The sequence below is a fragment of the Danio aesculapii genome, chromosome 18 (genome assembly GCF_903798145.1).
Source record: "Danio aesculapii chromosome 18, fDanAes4.1, whole genome shotgun sequence".
Taxonomy (NCBI): Eukaryota; Metazoa; Chordata; class Actinopteri; order Cypriniformes; family Danionidae; genus Danio; species Danio aesculapii.
The window spans coordinates 5773878-5793007 of record NC_079452.1 but is presented as its reverse complement, the minus strand read 5'-3'; the positions used below and the strand labels follow the sequence as shown (position 1 = coordinate 5793007).

General features: G+C 35.7%; 1 protein-coding gene across 1 annotated transcript in view; it reads right to left on the bottom strand.

Annotated features, from left to right (window-relative positions):
• spon1a (spondin 1a) overlaps nt 1-19130 on the bottom strand; it is a 281369-nt gene that overhangs the window by 219232 nt on the left and 43007 nt on the right. The window contains exons 4-5 of the mRNA XM_056478067.1: nt 5301-5374; nt 10-132 (exon numbers count right to left, since the gene is read on the bottom strand). Of these exons, the coding sequence (XP_056334042.1) occupies nt 10-132; nt 5301-5374 (197 nt within the window). The remainder of the gene's footprint in view (nt 1-9; nt 133-5300; nt 5375-19130) is intronic.

The window sequence follows — 19130 nt, the reverse complement described above, 5'->3', positions numbered from 1 at the left end:
GTGGCTTACTTGGGTAGTCTTTTGGGTGCAATTTCTCTGACCAGTTGCCATAGAAGGTGACTCTGTATTTGGCAGTTCCACAGGCGCAGCAGTCCAGCAGGGGTTTGTCTGTGGTTTCTCCATATAGCGATTCTAAAGGACAAGAGAGGACACATGAATAATCTGAATTATTTATTCCTTATTCTCTGTTATTTAGGATTGTATATTTCTATCCATCAACTGAATATCTTTATAAATTGTGTCTATAAAATCTGAAATTGCTGTCACACACATATTTTTTCCACTCATTATGCTGTAGTCATAAAATCATTCCTTGTTAAAAAATATTTTTTTCATAATAACAAGATGATAAATTATCTAAATAAAACAACATATTTTTCTAATTAAACAACAATTATATTGTTAAAACGATACAATTTTCTTGTTAAAATGAACAATTTATCATTAAAATGAGATCTTTTGTACTTGATCCAAACATTGTCATGTCCACACAATCATTATCAGTATGGGAACAATACATCAGCACTATACTGTACATATGAAAGAGTCAAGTGGATAGATAGGAAATAGCATTCTTCCCCAGAACGAGAATTTTTATTTTTTTTTGTAACAAAATATCATCATTATAAGAAAAAAAATAACAATTTAAGCTTTAAGATAATTATGTAGCTTTAATGAAGTATCTTGTTATTATGAGGAAAGTATAGTATATTGTTTTAAAGGAATATGTAACAAATGTGGCCGATCAGACACAAAATCATTATGCTTTATTTAACAAATAATTAACTTCCCCCATCCAGCAAGAGCAATTCCAAAGGTTTTTACAAAACAGAAAGGAATATGCTCTGTTGTACAGAGACATGGCCATGCTTCTACTGTATAAAAACCCAACGTAATATTTATGCAATTTTTAATGTGAACCTTTATTCCCTCTCTATGTGTAATCAGGTGTTTGCAACAAGTCTCAAACGCATGTATTAATCTTCTGTTATAATACTACTGGAATTAATAATTGACACTACTGCAGTTAAACAAAATCATAGATGGTCCATGTTTGATGTCCTTGCAGAGCTAAGTTGGTTTACTGAACAATCGTTTACAATTTTTATGTTAATATGTATGCAACATATTAAAATTTTAAGAAACGTTAAACATTCTTCATCAGCAGTCAACCAGAATGCATATGCAAATTACCAAGCTTAGGAATTACCAAGCTTAGGAACAAAGAATCGTAAAAGTTTTCTTGGGAAGGTAACTTTGTTATTGGTCACCTCAGCTCCAAATGGTGGTACAACACCAATCTAGCAACCAGAAATCACAGGAGAAGATGTAGACCCAAGCCTTCTCAAAGAGCATAGAATCACTAAGAGGCGACACTCTGTTGTTATTTGGGAAACAGCCACAAGATGCCGCTATTTTGGAATTAAAATTCCAATAGGACAACAGCACGGATGACTAACAATAGACAGAATGAATTAAAATATTGAGTTAAATATGAGTTAAAATGAGTACATCCCCTTTGAAAAGTAACATTTTTAAACAGTATCCCAATGAAAACAGACAATTTCCAAAATGTTGACAAGAGTAGGTTTAATACATCTGACATCTAAAATATCTGTTTCACATATAACATAAAAGTAAGGTTAACAAAATAACTTAATTACAATTTTTTTGTTGTTGTTGTTGTTTTACTCAAATTAGGGTGAAGCAAAAATTATTATGCACAACAAAAACAACAACAATAACTACATTATCTGGTAGTGTGTATGGACTTCATGATTTTTAATGACAGCATTAAAAATCATGAATAAAAATATATATAAAATAAAAAAATAATAAAGTCGCTTTTTAAATAAAAAATGTATCAGTCTTTTTTTTAACAGACAACACTGCAAAAATGGAGTATAATATAATCCTCCAACAAAAAATACTGTTAATCTGCTATCAGCATCCAATTTTGAAAGTCATGTTAATTTAATTTAACATGTCAGTATTAATATGTATTATGCCAGTGCGTAAACTATTAAATTAAAGTAATTTAAAGTAATTTCACATAAACGTGACAGTTTTAAGAAAAATAAAATGTAAAATAAACTATTAAAAGTACTGAAGATGACCAGTCTATGATTTTAAGTGTTGTATTGTCGTTTCTCAGGTTGTATTTCAGCTTTGATTCACTTTTTAAATGAATAAATAAAAACAAAGCAGCTGTTTGCCATTGCGACAGCAATAAGATCAAATGGACGGCTGATCGCTTTCACTCCAGAATGGCGGAATCGCTGGGCGCTGCTGTTGCAATGGAACATTCTATTGAGTGTTGCCTCTTGGTGATTCTAAGCTCTTTGGTCTTCTGCAACCACACCTTGTCTTTCCATCCATCAAAGATCCTCGGACGCAAACTGGTTCTCTCATCAACCAATTTCAGCAAAGATCAACTGAAGCCTCAACGAACTGCATCAGCACTCTTTTCAAACAGTAAGAGGTATCAAACTTAGTCTCAGTAACAGATACATTAAGTATCGTCTAAACCTTTTTGCAAAGGTGCTTGAATTATGAAACTGACGTTTCCTTCAGGCTGAAAATCTGCTGAATATCAAATACTGCAATAAATTCATGCTTTTATTCTTCACTCTTTACTGTCTTTTTCTATACCAAATAAATGTGTGTGTGATTGTTAGATTAGTTTAAGTGTTTAGTGTAGTTAATATAACCTTATTTGTATCACACTTGAAGTTGTTCATTACTTGCTTATAACTGAGGTTCCTAATCATGTTGATTTTGCTACATGCTCTGTGTAGTTTTATATTTTTAACAAGTATTTCATACGACCCATTACGTCAAGTAAAAGCATATAGCTCATCTAAATATTATAATTATGACTTATGATTAATTATTAGTATTTCCTTGAGCTACTTCGCAAATACCATCTTCTTATAATGAGAAAAGTTGTCAAAGTTGGCAGAGAAATCAATATGTTTTCATATGACAATCAATAAGTATGACAATCAATAAGTCATTACATCATATGAAGCATATGATGTATCAATATATCAAAGATGTCTTTTGACATTATTCTGACTTTTCTGGATGCTTGAAGTTTGTTTATTTACCGCACATACTCTCACTTCTGCAGTGGATGTGTGTTGGAGATATTTGGTGGCTGTGACTATGTTTATTTATTTATTTATCGTTTTATGTTCTGTGCTAGGCGACGCAGAGGCGTAGTAGGTAGTGCTGTCGCCTCACAACAAGAAGGTCGCTGGTTCAAGCTTCAGTTGGGTAAGTTGGCATTTCTGTGTGGAGTTTGCATGTTCTCCCTGCATTTATGTGGGTTTCCTCTGGGTGCTCCAGTTTCCCCCACAGTCTAAAGACATGCGGTACAGGTGAATTGGGTAGGCTAAACTGTCCATTGTGTGTGAGCGTGAATGAGTGTGTGTGGATGTTTCCCAGAGATGGGTTGCGCCTGGAAGGGCATCCGCTGCGTAAAAACGTGCTGGATAAGTTGGTGGTTCACTCCGCTGTAGCGACCCCGGATTAATAAAGGGACTAAGCCGACAAGAAAATGAATGAATGTTCTGTGCTTGATGGGACAACATTTATTCTCGATCAGTGAAAGGGAGCAGTGGCTAGTTATAGTTTGTTTCATCTTTTCACCAGGACTACTTATTTGTATGTTTTATATTTTTCTATTCACACTCATTTTGTTTGTGATATTTGGATTATAACTCTGGGCTATTCTGTTGAGTCAGGCTCTATGTTGCGTCTTTGCAGCATTATTGTTCTTAAAGTCTAAAGTGCATGGCACAAACGCATTAAGGACGTGTCCGAATCCACTTTTGCTATTTTAAGGATGGAAAAATACAGTTTGCGCCTGGCGCATCGTCTAACAGTGTTGTGCTTATTCTCTTAATGAGTTAAGTGTGTGTTTCACAAGAAAACTGCTTATATTTTAAAGTGCTGTTTATTGCTGCTTGGTAATCAAATACAGCACAAAATATTAATAAAAAACAAACAATAGTCCATTTCACTCTCTTTTGTTTACATTGCACTGAAAGCCACGCACACCCCTCACCACTACAGCGAGAGATAATTTGTACTGTGTGCACCTAGAGGGCGTGATTGTGTCGATCTGCTTGCAAGCCATGTGTGCACCGCTCCCAATATGCGCCCGCTGGCTGCTATAGTTAATCCAATGTGCATGCTTATTAGCCTCGGATTAAGCTTGAAACTTTAAACTAGCACATAGTTGGCATAACTTTATTTAATTGCAGCAGTTTGGTTCCATGCAACAGAAACTCGGCGTTGAGAAGCCTTTATGATTAATTAACCATAATGAATAAAGCGCAGTTAATAGTGAAATCGGCTAATCATTGCATCCCTATTAACTATGTCAGTGCATTGTACAAAAGGTTTTTTCTACAAACATTCGGCTGCCCACACCTTCAACTGCAGTTCGTGCTATATTGAGCAGACACACGTCACTTCATAACTATAACGTTTTTCGACTGAACTAAATTTATTTTCGATTTTTGATGTCTTGGTCACACTATTTGGAGGGTCTGAACAAATCGTGCCGGGGGCTGGGTTCGGCCAGCGGGCCGCCAATTGAATAGCCATGCATTAAACCAATAACAGTCTCACCTCCCATTCCTTTTAAGAGTCAGTTGTATCCCGCCATGGTGAATTTGCTATTTACATGGTGGACTTTGAAGTGGAAAAACTGAACGCTTCACTAGCAGCAGAAGGGTTAAACAGACTATCTGCATGAGGATAAAGAGTGAGCATCCTCCATTCTGCCTCTTTAATTTCTCTTTACTTTACTTTTATCCTTTACTTTACTCCTTTACTTTTGTGGATAAGGAAATGGTGTTGTATGCACTCCACTGAAGACATGCATTAGCCTACATATTAAATTTCATTTGTTAAGCGCAAAGATTTGTTTTAAAACTACTTCTAAATTCAGTTCTAATTTCCAGCAAACAAATAAATGAACAATAATAACGAAGTATGTTCAGAAAATGTTATATCCAAACACACATCCTATTCTTATGCCCTTTATAGTGATGTATATTTCTCCAAAACCCGACAGGCAAATTTTCAAAAGCTCCCTTTTGCAACTTTAATTTAAGTGCTGTAACAATCAAGCATGTGAAACAACCAAAGCTCAAACTGAAACAGGCATATGAGAAGCGGAATTGAGGGAAAAGAGAGTAAGACTCAATGCACTGTTAAATAACATGTCAAAGATGAGCTGCTTGTAATGTGCCAAACCATCTAGCTGGGAGTAATGAAAGACTCACCTTTCTCACACATGCGCTTCGTGAGTGAGCCTTCATCCTGGAATGAGATGATCTTCCTCTGAACAATACTAGCCCTGAAGAGAAGAGAGGAGAAGAGAAGAGAAGAGAAGAGAAGAGAAGAGAAGAGAAGAGAAGAGAAGAGAAGAGAAGAGAAGAGAAGCAAATAAAGAAAGTGTAACTTGCAAATCAGAATTTTAAAAAGGTAGCAATCACGACACCCCACAGAGTGATTGTTATTCCCCAAAAGAGGCACATGCTAGTTGAAAAGCAGCACATCACAAAAGCGAGCTGTGGACTGGGTGTCATTATCCAGCATATCATCACCTTAGAATTATAAGGTTCTATCTGACATTTTTGAATGTTAAAACTTATTTACATTATGGAATGTTTTTTTAATAAGTTGTTTACATTTAAGACTTTTTATTTAAAAAAAACAAATGTTAAACACATACTGTTTATGGAATGCAAAAAACTTTGAAGCTCAATATCTCAAAATCATTCAGAACGCAGATAGAACCTTATAATTCCAAGGTGACGATATATGAAAAATATATCCATGTGACAGTTTAATATACAATTAAATGAATATCGATATTTGTATCGATATTAGATATGGACATTTTGATCCAGAGCATACATTTATCATGTTCATCTACATTATAATCATCATCATCACGTTCAAACACTATTTGTGCTGGTAATGTACAACTCGCACAACAAAGAGAGAAGAAAAAGATATAAAGAGAATATGGGACTAAAAAATCCCTGGTAAGTTGAATTTTGAAAAAAGCTGGTGAGCTAGTTTTTCAGCCTAGCATTTTAACAATGGAAGTGCCATAATTTTTTTTAACTACTAGAATGACCACAGCTGCCATTCTGATGCCATCTCCACATGTACACTTTCGATTTTTAAAAAAATCTCCATCCACATGAAAATGCATAAATGCAATGTGACGCAAGGGCATGCCAAACCAACAGGCAGCGATAATCACACTTTTATGCTTGGTTCACACCTAATGGAGAATTAAGTATTCTCATGAGTAAATTGCATACAAGTGATTGCAAATGTAAGAACGTATTACCATCCTGCGGTTTGAACGACACTGAATATGCGTAATGTACGGAATTTGTCTCATTCACGCCTTGTTGGTCAATCAGATAGAAGAAAACATCATCACACGCTGGCATCATGAAGCTAAAACTCCAGTTGTAGTGTCCACACAACCACACCGTACCCAGTGTTTTGGAAAATCTTGACCCTGGCTGGAGTTTTCAGAAAGTTACGGTTTCAGTCACCTGATACTCTGTTTTCGTGAGGACAAACAGCCAAACCATGTAGAAAAAAGTGCAGTTACCCATATTACCCATATGCAGATACCAAAATACTCATATTTGTGGCCATGTTCATATAATAATTTATGCCAAGTTATATTTACATATGTAACTTCTATTGCAATTTTAGAATTAAGTTTACTCTTCTGTTGTCATATTTTTTTCTTAACCTTAAAAAAAAAACTTTTTTAACAAGTGTTTGTTATAAGTTTTACATTTTTCAATAATTACCAAACAACACAACAACAATAAAAAATATGAAAAAAGCATACTAATACAAAGAAAATAATGACCAATCAGGGCATATAAATGGTTTCAATGAAAATACAAATAATCCGCCAATGGGCCAGTTAACATATTAAGCACTACACTGTACACTCTTTTAGAAATAAGGGTACGCAAACTGTCACTGAGGTGGTACCTTTTTAAAAGGTACAAATGTGTACCTTAAAGGTCCATATTAATACCTCAAGGGTACATATCAGCACCTAAAAAGTACAAAAGTGTTCCTCTTAAAATGTTTAGGTACTAATGTATACGTTTGATGTGCCAATATGGACCCTTTAAGTGCAAATGTGTACCTTTTGAAAAGGTACCACCCCAGTGACAGCTTGCATGACTTTATTTCAGAGAGTGTAGAGATCTGCGTGGAACTGAATTTTAAGTCCCACTCCCTCCTCCCGCCAGGTTTTATTCCGCACCCAACTGCTTCTGCTGTATATTCAGTTTTGTTCACCCGCTGCCTGACTTATCTCGTTTTCTACTTGACCCAACCGTCATTTATTTTACAAGGTAATAGCAGACAGTATAAAAGAGTTCTTTAAAAAATATATATATTTACATTTTTTTTTTGCAGTGGGTACTCTGTATCGTCTACGAGAAGGAAGCTTTTCAAATTCATGATAAAGAGGATGGGTGGAGTTCTGAACTATCTGTGAAGCTTTCTGTCTGGTTTGGTTTATATACAGTTCCACAAACTACTTCTGGGGCTCTATTAAAATCTTACTAGCTGTGTTAACAAGCTTTGCAAGTTTATACCTCTTGCTTCTAGCTCCAAGATTTCCATATAAGCAAGACATATTATAGGAGATAATACTTTAACCAGACTGGTATAAATCTTCCTTAGAATACCTTTACTAACATTAAAACAATTTAATTTCCTTAAAAGAAAGAATGTAAAGTGTACAGTGATTAAACAGGCCTCCCAAAAAACTCTATCTCTCTCTCTTTCTCTCGGGAGCACTATATTGTTAGACTGCCCGCTCCCGTTCAAATTACACAAGAGTTACCGACCGCTACCGAGTTTTATTCAGAAATTCATTTCCACGCTGTAAGAAATCTGGTCGGGTCCTGCGACTTCTGCGGTACAGCCACGGGAATGCAGACCTCTACTACACTGCTGCTCAGAATCAGCACTATATTGATCCAGGTGATCAAGGAATGGTTGCCATATATTTTATAATACATCAAAGTTACCAATAACTCCATACCAGACTCTTGCAATGTGTAATATTTCAGTCAGATAAGTTAACCATGTCTTAAATTGAGGAATATGACCTCTTTTGTAATATAGCCTATAAATGTGTATGAGTTACTAGATGGCTCGCAAAGGTGCATACCTTAACCTACGCTCATTCTGAAAACGTACCGCTATGTACATTTCTGGAGAGCGCCAAATATGTCCCAGCAGTTACACTTTATTGCAGTTTTTGTTTTCACGAATCCACTAGAGACCGCTGTGAATGCTTTTTGACATCTTAAATTTCTCTCGCGAGTGCCATTCGTGCCTGGTGTTCTTGCATAAATTCATTAGAGGCCACTGTTGGCTGACTGACTGAATGACTGACTGACTGATCAACTGACCCACCTTCCTCCTTCCCTAAACCAAATCAATAGTATTTTCAAAAGCACCAATCGACCCGCCCAACCACTTCCCTAAACCCAACCGACAGTTTCAAAAAGAAAAGCACTCGCTGGATTTTTACTACGTTTTCAGATTTTATCACATTCTCATCCTGTTATTTACTTGTTTATTTATTTTTTTAGTTTCTTTTTTTGTCCTACCCGCTTTCTACAACCATTCTTTGCCAGACTCAAACCCTGTTGTCATGGTCAGCTCCTCTCTGCTTGTCAAGTCCACCGATGTACATGGCGAGTTACTTGGCAGACTGGTAACAGTGGGAAAGTCGTCCACGGTGGTAAGCCGTCAGCTGGTAAGCGTGAAAAGGAACGTGTCATACCGCTCCATAGCATTGGTTTAAAAGATATGTACTTCTGACTACATAATAATAAGCTTATGTTGCACCTTACTCTGTCCAGCAAGCAGGAGAGCAAAGTTGCAGTGAAAATTTTATGTTTTTGCTATGATAAGGTTATGTTTATTTTAGCAGAAAGTTGCTAGGCAACAGAAGCACGCAAATTCAAATGTCAAGGAAAAAGTAGCGGACACTGAAATGCATGAGGTCAATTTGACCATAATGGACATTCAAGGTCAAATTACTCAAAACTCTTTTGTGATTTGTAATTTTAATAAACAGCAAAAACAGATAGCAAAAATATAGTTATATGTTTTTATTTTTTATTTTAGTACATTTATTAATTTACAAAATTTCAAAAATGGTCAAAATGACTGCTTGTGTAGTTCTAGTGTTAATTACCCAGCATGACTTCGCCAGAAAAGCCACTTTACTTGACAAAAGCAATTGCAGGTGAACAGAATAGCTGCAGACCTAAAGGCTAAAAAATTCAAAACCAGTCCTGATCATTATTGCAATTAAGTCTGGACAAATCTGCCCATTTTAGCAGAGTGAATAGAGGAAATTCATTGACATTGAGAAAAATAAATTATGTAGATCAACCTGTCTGCATAGTTCAAGAATACAGAGGATGAAAACAAGAGAAAGAGAAAATCTTTAGTCAGGCAGTTGTAATTAAAATCGGATAAGTGATCATGAGAACAGCGTAAGCTCTAGGATCCAAAAGAGTTGGTGAAACCTGTTTACATGGTGCAATCTCAGATACTTGTGGAAGCCATGGAGGTCTTTGTGCACCCTGGAAAAATTTTAGAGAAAACAAAGTCTCCTCTCACACACTGAAGCTCTCATCTGAGGAACAGGCTTGGCAGTATTGTGCTGAGAGCTGGGGGCAGTCCAGGTGGTTCTCATCCAAATGACTAGGAATATTTATGAACCACTAGTTTTCACTCACTGGACTGAGAGATCCACTGAGAGATAAGAGAAGATGCTGACTGGAAAGGAAAAAAAAAAAGGCAAAACGTCCTGTTCAAGCTGTTCAACTGCAACGACTATGGTATTGGAAATTAACTCATTAGTCTAACATGTAATAATAATAATAATAATAATAATAATAAATATGTTTAACACAAGAATCATCAATTTTACCCATAACTGTTATTCAAATGTACATAACAGACCTTCAATAAAACATTCAAGCCTCCCAGTCATTGACTTTGAGAGTTGAAGAACAGTTTAGTTTAGTTCAGTGTGGATTAAATTTAACTGCTGAAAGTTCAAACACTGAAGAGCAAATCCATCGATGCGCAGCTCCACATGTCCCGATCATAGCAAGCAAGAGGCAACAGTGGCGAGAAAAAAAAAACATCACCTATTGACGAAATAAAGGGAAAAAAAGATTAAAAAATAAATAAATAAATGACAACATGCACTTTAAAACTAAATAATAACAATTAGTTTGTTTATGCTTTTGAATTGCATTACGAGACCTTGCTTTTATAACAGTCAGAATTTAACTTTTTTTTTTTTTACATATGACAAGTGCTAAAGTGTCGGTTGGTATTTTAAATTATGGTACAGTTGTAACGAGGCTGCTGAGGCTTTGTGAGAATCCATATGCGGAAGTTTATTCAAAGGGAGAGACAAAGACATCAACGTATAAACAGGCAAATAGTTGGTAACAAGAAAGCAGTCCAATCCAAGCGACAAGCAAAGGGGCAAATCCAGAAGACGTAGTAAATATGCAGGCAGAAGTTCAGTATTATAACAATCAGTCCAAAACAGATCAAAAGGGCAAAGACAGAGAACGTACGTGATCAAGGCAGGCAGGGTCATACACAGGATAGCAGTCATGAAAGTCACTAAGGAACAACGCTTGGTAAGGCAGGATAAACTGGCAATACTTCGCAAGGAAGCATGGCCTGAGCACTCATTGATATACTGCACAAACAGGAAGTAACCACAGAGGGAGCGGAGCTGAGTCAGTAGTCGGGCGAGGGCTCCCTCTGCTGGCGTGGCGTTACAACAGTCCAAAAGCCTGGTAATAAAGTAAGAGCTACTTTTCAGAATTGATTCTATACCATTTAATTATAAGATTTAAATACTGCATTTTACTGACATTAAAGCATTATTTTAGCTGAAATAAATTGTCGGATGGTCATCATAACCAAAAAAAGTACATTAAAAAATTCATGGACAACAACAATAGCCAAAATAGGATTCAAATTAATTTTAATATCGGTTGCTTTTGGTGCTTCACACCTTTTCATTGGTAATTTTTTTGGTCCAAGATTTAGAATAGAAATTTACTTATAACATATTTTCTCTATTTAAAAACATTACAGTAGCGAAAGATGACTTCACTTACATCAGATTGTATTTTTCTTGCACAGCTGATATTTGACTCATGAAAAATAATTGTTAGTATTGGTCAAAACTGATTAGCTGAAGTCACACTGAGGCAGCAGCCGAAAGAGGATTCCACTTGGTCTTAAAACCTTTTTCGATGGGTTATTTTTACTATGTATGATGGCATAGCAGTTAAAATAGGACAAATGAGCTTATGTATGGCACAAATTCTGGTCATTTGTCAGTGAGGGGTGGGTCTTTTAAACAGCCTGAACAGCCCCTGGCTAAAGGCCTGTATACATAATGTATTTCCAATGTAACTGCATGTCAATATGTATCTTTTTGGAATTTCTACAATCTCATATGTACATTTTTGTATGATCTGCTTATCCTCAGATGCGTAGGGTTAAGGCTGGGGTATGGAGGCATGCCTCTTTTAAAAAATATATTTTCATACAAAGTAAATCATATGAACATAAATGAAATAGCAACTTTTCTGACAATATGAAAAATATCAGGGGAGCACAGTGGCGCAGTGGTTACCACCGTCGTCTCACAGCAAGAAGGTTACTGGTTCAACTGGCTGGGCCAATTGGCATATCTATGTGGAGTTTGCATGTTCTGCCTGTGTTCACGTGGGTTTACTCTGGGTACTTTGGTTTCCCCCACAGTCCAAAGACATGCGCTATAGGTGAATTGAATAAGCTAAATTGGCCGTAGTGTATGTGTGTGAATGTGAGAGTGTGTGGGTGTTTCCCAGTACTGGGTTGCAGCTGGAAGCAGTGTAAAATGTAGGCTGGATAAGTTGATGATTCATTCCGCTGTGGCGAGCCCTGATGGACTAAGCCGAAGGAAATGAATGAATGAATGAAATATATGCTTCCTCATGAGATTGGGCTGATTATTTCTTACACAAAATATTGTTTCAAACTACTAAATTGTCAAGAAAAATCTTTCTGATAAAAGTCGACAAAGCAGAGATCCAGGTCCCATAGTGCAATTAATAACCATAAATTAACGGAAAGCACCTGTAAATCACAGTGTACAGAAACTGTTAATTAGCAGATTTGTTTTTTACAGTGCTGCTTCCACATTTAATCCCAGTAGTTCTCAGTCTAAAATAATCCCTAATCAAGTCTGCTTGAATAACTTAAGTCCACAGAAATGATTAAAAGTTAGAAGCAAGAGTGTTTGTTTAGGGATGCTTCTTTGGAAGTAAGACAGTGGCCCTCATGGACCGAAGTTGCATCTAAAACATGTAACACTGATTACAATGCAATTGAGAGATGCACGTTAAAAACATCTCCCATTTTAATCAACAAAGCTAAATGCAATGCAAGGGAAGCATTGTCAGTTCAGAAATACAGTAGCTGCAAGGAAGCACATGTTCACACGATAAAATAACTCTTGAAATGAAAGAAAGGACTGAAGCATGAGGCACAACTTGGGTTCTACATGAACTGGAATTTTAAAACGAAACAATATTCACAGAATAAGCTCTATAAAACACATTCAAAATTGTTGCTTGAGGCATTTAGTTTAATCGTGAAACAGATGTTTTAACTTTTTTCCATGACTGTATTTAGATTGTTATTTTACACATGAGTTTGTCAGAAAAGAATGATGTATCATTGTTATCATAAACTTTGAGATGTTGCAGAATGAATGATATACAGATTGCACATTAGTCTGTTGTGAAACAAAACATGATTAGTTCCTTTACCTGTCTTTCATATGACATCTTGGACAGTCCTTGACTACTCACAGCGACCATATTTTTCAGGCCCTTAGCATGTTATAACACACAGACTGCTCGTCCAAGCTATGTGTTTTCCTGTCTATACCTGGGAAAGTTTCCAGTATCCTTGAAACTTTACAAAGATAAAGCAGTTTGGAGAATGTATAGAGGAAATATTATATTACCATAGCTATTCAGACCATTTACTGTGACACTTGAAACTTGGCAGATTGATTTTAAATGAGTTGGAAAGGTACAAACCTCTCTCTATGAAAATGCAGACTAGCACAAAAACCAAGCGATGAGGTTAAATGAGAGTTTGAAAATAGGATTGTGTCAAGAACTGCGGAACCAAGAGATAAAACAAGGTTTGTGCCAGCAGCAATCATTCAGTGGATTCAGGATTGGTCTTAGAAACAATATTTTGTTTTATAATAGTAGCATTTTATGGAATTTTTACATTAGTTGTTTCATTATTTTTAGTCAGGGTTGGTTTTAAATGATGCTTTGAACAATTTAATTTAATTTAATTTAATTTAATTTAATTTAATTTAATTTAATTTAATTTAATTTAATTTAATTTAATTTAATTTAATTTAATTTAATTTAATTTAATTTTAGTTTAATTTGATTTAATTATTTGCTTGTTTATTTGTTTGTTAATTTGTTTATTATTTATTTTGTATTTTATTTAATTTTATATTTATTGTTTGTAAAAATATCCACAACCCTATGATGGTCGATGTCAACCCTATGAAAACTTGAACATCCATATATGAAAAGCACTATACAAGTAAACTTAAAGTTCTTAAAGTGAGCCTGAAACGTCTGGTTCAGACTTAACGTGTAAAGATAAACTTGTGGAAGTGCAATTATCACTCCACTTCTCAATTCAGATGTGAAAATGTATATCTTTGGATCTGATTAACCTCAGTTTCGAGATGGGGGGTTTGGGTGTTTGAGCACCATCCCTTTTTTTCTTTTGGAGAGAAAGTTCCCCTTTAAAATGAAAGTGCCCCCTCCTTTGCGAATGGATCCCCTATCCAAAACACCCCTGATGCTCTTCAGCTTCACGATCAACCCGCGCCTCAATCGTTAACCAGAAAGGTTAACACGCACCAGTTTTGCCTTCATTTTTATTTTATTTTTTTCAAAATGAACAACCAACTTTCTGTGTAAAGTAACTGCCCTGTGTGCCATTCTACTATGTGCTGAGGAGTAGATTTGCAGCCCAGAATGCTGATCACATGAAATCCTACAAAACCGCATCGCAAAACATCAGATCTGTGTCTGATTTAATATAACAAATGAAAGTTGCACAAATCTGAATTAAAAAGATCAGATTCCATGTGGTTTGGGCTGAGATTTTGGTCTATATTGACATGATAGCATCATGCAGTTGCTGCAGTTTTGTCGACTGCACATCTATAATGCGAATCTCCCATTCCACCACATTCTAAAGCTGCTCTATTGGATTGAGTTCTTGTGACTGTGGAGGCCATTTGAATACAGTGAACTCATTGTCATGTTCAAGAAACCAGTCTGAGATGATTCACGCTTTATGACATGGCTGCTGGAATAGCCAAGATAGGTACACTGTGATGACAAAGGAATGGACATGGTGAGCAACAATACTCAGGGAGGCTGTGGTTTTGACCCAATGCTCAATTGGTACTAAAGGGCCTAAAGTGTGCCAAGAAAATATTCCCCACACCATAACACCACCACCACCAGCCTGAACCTTTGATACAAGGCAGAATGTATTCAGGCTTTCATGGTAATGATGTCAAATTCTGACCCCACCATCCGAATGTTGCAGCCTAAATCGAGACTCATCAGGCCAGGCAACATTTTTCCAATCTTTTATTGTCCAATTTTGTTGAGCCTGTTAATTGTAACCGTTTCCTGTTAATTGTAACTGTAAGAACAGTTTCCTGTTCTTAGCTGCCAGGAGTGGCACCTGGTGAGGTCTTCTGCTGCTGTAGCTCATCCACCTCAAGGTTCAATGAGTTGTGCATTCAGAGATGCTCTTCTGCATACCTCAGTTGTAACGAGTGATTATTTGAGATACTTTTGCCTTTCTTTCAGCTTGAACCAGTCTGGCCTCTGCTATCAACAAGGCATTTGAGCCCACAGAACTGCCCCTTACTGGATATTTTCCCTTTTTCAGACCATTGTAAACCCAAGAGATGGTTGAAAGTGAAAATCCCAGCAGTTTCTAAAATACTCAGACCAGCCCGTCTGCCACCAACAACCATGGCACGTTCAAAGTCACTTAAATCACCTTTTGACCACATTCTAATCCTCGGTTTGAACCTCAGCAGATCATCTTGACCATGTCTGCATGCATAAATGCATTGAGTTACTGCCATGTGATTGGCACATTAGAAATTAGCGTTAACGAATAGTAGGTTATTTGTACGTAATAAAGTGGCCGCTGAGTGTATTTTACAAATATGCAAAAAGATATAAGATGCAAAATAAAATATACATAAAAAAAAGCACAGAACCCACTTGCAAAGCTAACTGAAGGAAGATTGGCAATATTTCAGTATTGATTTAATAGCATCTTTAAAGAAATAATGGAAGTAAAAATGAAAGTAAAAACAGAGGCATTCAAGCATTGTTTCTAGAGTTTTTGCCCTGTCAGATGATGTTATTTCAGTTGCCTAATTGAATCGAGCCAAGCTACGAGTGGCCATGACCCCAGTTATTCCTCAATCACCCACATTATCTTTGATGATGCGAGGAACAAACTGACAGCGCTTCTATTTACTGCTTCATTCTCTTTATCTATTTATCTGGATAGCTTTTCGAGGCAGACAGCAGAGAAAAGAAGCACTCCAAATTTCCCACTTTCACAGACTGTGTATTTGTGGTGTTCAAATGAAACCTAGATTGTACACCATCGCAAACGCTCACTCAGAAGAATTGGTGGGTGACAAACATGGGTCAACGGCTCGCACGCGGAATGAGAGAGACACAGAAAGACTCAGACCCACCCACACCCCCTTTTATGTTAAGGTACTGATGGTACCACTCTAATTGTCCATGCTCTAATTCAATCTCACCCCAATTTCACATATCTGAAGAAGAGCAGCTTTGGCAGAAAGCCTCCTCACTTTCCAGGGCCGACCAGGCAATCAGCCGCGGTAATGGTTATTTAACATCCAATTTAAATTCTATCAATGAGATGTTATTAAGGGCAGACTCACTTTCCTGCTTTTACACAGCTGATGCTAATCGTCTCTCTCCCAATGTGTGTGTGTTCAAGAGATCTTCTCAGGCCAGTGCTCAAGGCTATGTAATGCAAATTCAAGGGCTAGCAACAACCCAGAAAACCACCAACAGTGAGATTTGTGCCACCAAGAGACGGTATGCAGGTTTCATGTTTACAATTTGAACCTTGAAAAAACTAGCATAAAATTATGCTGTAATTATTTAACCTTGCAGATGTTAAACTGGATTATTCATCTTGGCTTTTAGCGAAATTGCTAGTAGAGCATTGTCTGAAATGATCCTCTGCTTGCCTCAAAAACATCTATATTTCAATTGGTGCTTCACCTTACTTTTACTTAACACATTTTAAGGGAAACTACAGCATGCGAGAGCAGCTTGAACAGAAATTGCTTTCATTTGTGTTGTTTGTTCACCAGTCGGATGCAAGTAAGGTGATTAGATGACTCTAAAGCCATCATTTTAATGTGAGTAGCACCAACAGGAAAGAAAATCACAATTTAAATTAGCTTATTATAGCCTGCAAGAGATATTAAATGGAAAACAAATGAAAGGTTTTGCTTAATGGTCCCGTGAAGTGCTTTGAAATGAGCATTTTTATTCAATGTTTTAAGTAATCTCAACTGAAACATGAAGAGAGGGTGGGACAATAGTGTAGCTCCTCCCCTTTAAAAAAAAACAGCCAATTGTTTTGTTTTATCCCCACTCTGCCAGTGAGAGTGGTTGAGCTCAAGTGCATCAAATGAAAAGCTAATGAGAAGCGTCTTGAAGGGGGCAGGGCATGTCAGATAGTAGAGCGCTTTGATTGGTTATGATGTGATAAGAAACTGTAGTATGGGTTGATGTGAACAAAACCATTGATCCATTTAGGCAGAAGTGACAAGCTACAAGCTTTACATGTTTATATCAGTTTAATATCTTTTAAACACGAGTTGTGTCACTGTTTTGGAACACACTACCTTATAGATATCTTAAAAATGAACAATTCTAATACTAACAATTTCAACTAATTTCATGGGACCTTTAAGTCTCTTCTGTCTCAGATTTTTCATTTCAGGAGATCCATTCAAGTTTAAAAATACATCCAAAAATTTTTTAGGACCCTTTTTTTTCGCTAATTTTCTTTATTTTATATAATTTTCCATAATATTGTATATTTGCTGCATCAACATGCATTGGTGCAGCTGTCAATGTTTACAGCAATCTCAGAAAGCATATCTGCTTGGTATCCTTCAGTAAATAATGGTGTTTATAATAACATATTACCCATAATATTCAGAAAATTCACAAATAATAAAAAAAAAATTTAATAAAATAAAAAATGACTGCAGTTTCTGCGTGAAATTAACACATGAGAGGTAATTTCACAAACAAATATATGACTACAGATTCACACACAAATACTGTACATCAATGGTAATTTGCATTTGGTTATTTGCACCCTAATACTGCATATCAGAAATGCCCAAACTAGGGCCCGCGGGCCAAACTTGGCCCATGGAAACCATTGAATTGGTCCGCCAACCAATCAGAGAAGACAAATGATAGGGAAGGTTAGGTTGAATCTCTTAAACAGACATCGTCATTTCTAATTTTACATAACATTTTGTTTGTCTGTTTGCTGAGCTACAAAAACTGATATTAAATATTTCAATTAAATGTGAATTCATCAGATATTTTTAAAGAGTCATGAAACCTTTAACAATTTCTTTAGATGTTGACAGCTAAGTATATCAAACTGTATATCAAAAGCTAAGTATATCAAACTGTATTATATATATATATACATACACACACACATGTGTATATATATATATATATATACATACACACACACACATGCACACAGTTGAAAATTGCAGTTGATTATTAGCCTCCATGTTTGTTTTTTCCCCAATTTCTGTTTAACAGAGAGATCTTTTCAACACTTTTCTAAACATAATAGTTTTAATAACTCATTTCTGATAACTGATTTATTTTATCTTTGCCATGATGACAGTAAATAATATTTGACTAGATATTTTTCAAGACACTTCTATACAGCTTAAAGTGACATTTAAAGGATTAACTAGGTTAATTAGGTTAACTATGCAGGGTTAGGGTAATTAGGCAAGTTATTGTATAACAATGTTTTGTTTTGTAGACTCTGGAAAAAAATGCTTTAAGGGTCTAATAATGTTGACCTTAAAAAGTTTTTTTTTTTTTTTTTTTTATAAAAACTGCTTTTGCTCTAGCCAAAATAAAACAAATAAGACTTTCTCCAGAAGAAAAAAACATTATCAGACATACTGCGAAAATTTGAAAAAAATTAAAAGAAAGGCTAATAATTCTGCTTTCAACTATGTATATATATATATATATATATATATATATATATATATATATATATATATATATATATATATATATATATATATATATATATATATATATATATATATATGAAAGCAACTTTAATGTAATACAGCTTGATATACTTAGCTTTTGATATCCAGCTTGATATACTTAGCACCCTCAATCAAGTTTGGTTTTTGGAACCCCGCTGTCTATTAAGACTTAAATAATGAACACGACTATCAAACATATACTTCAGCATGATATATTTATCACATATGGACTTTTGACATTGCTTTATAGCTCACATTATATGGCATTGTATTTGTAACTCGGAGTATGAGGGTACAGCACGGGTAAAGTCTTATACAACATTGTTTGCCCAAAGAATTCAATGAGGTGTAAAAAACATGGTAAAACAGTGTGGATTCTTCAGCAGGTGTAGTTGTGTGTCAAGCAAGCAAGAAAGAAAGGAAGAAAGAAAGTGTGTGTGTCACAATATGATTTGCAATAGATTTATCCAACAGTAAACATACTGTACACAGTCTGCATATTCTGCATACTCATACTCTTCATATTCATATATTC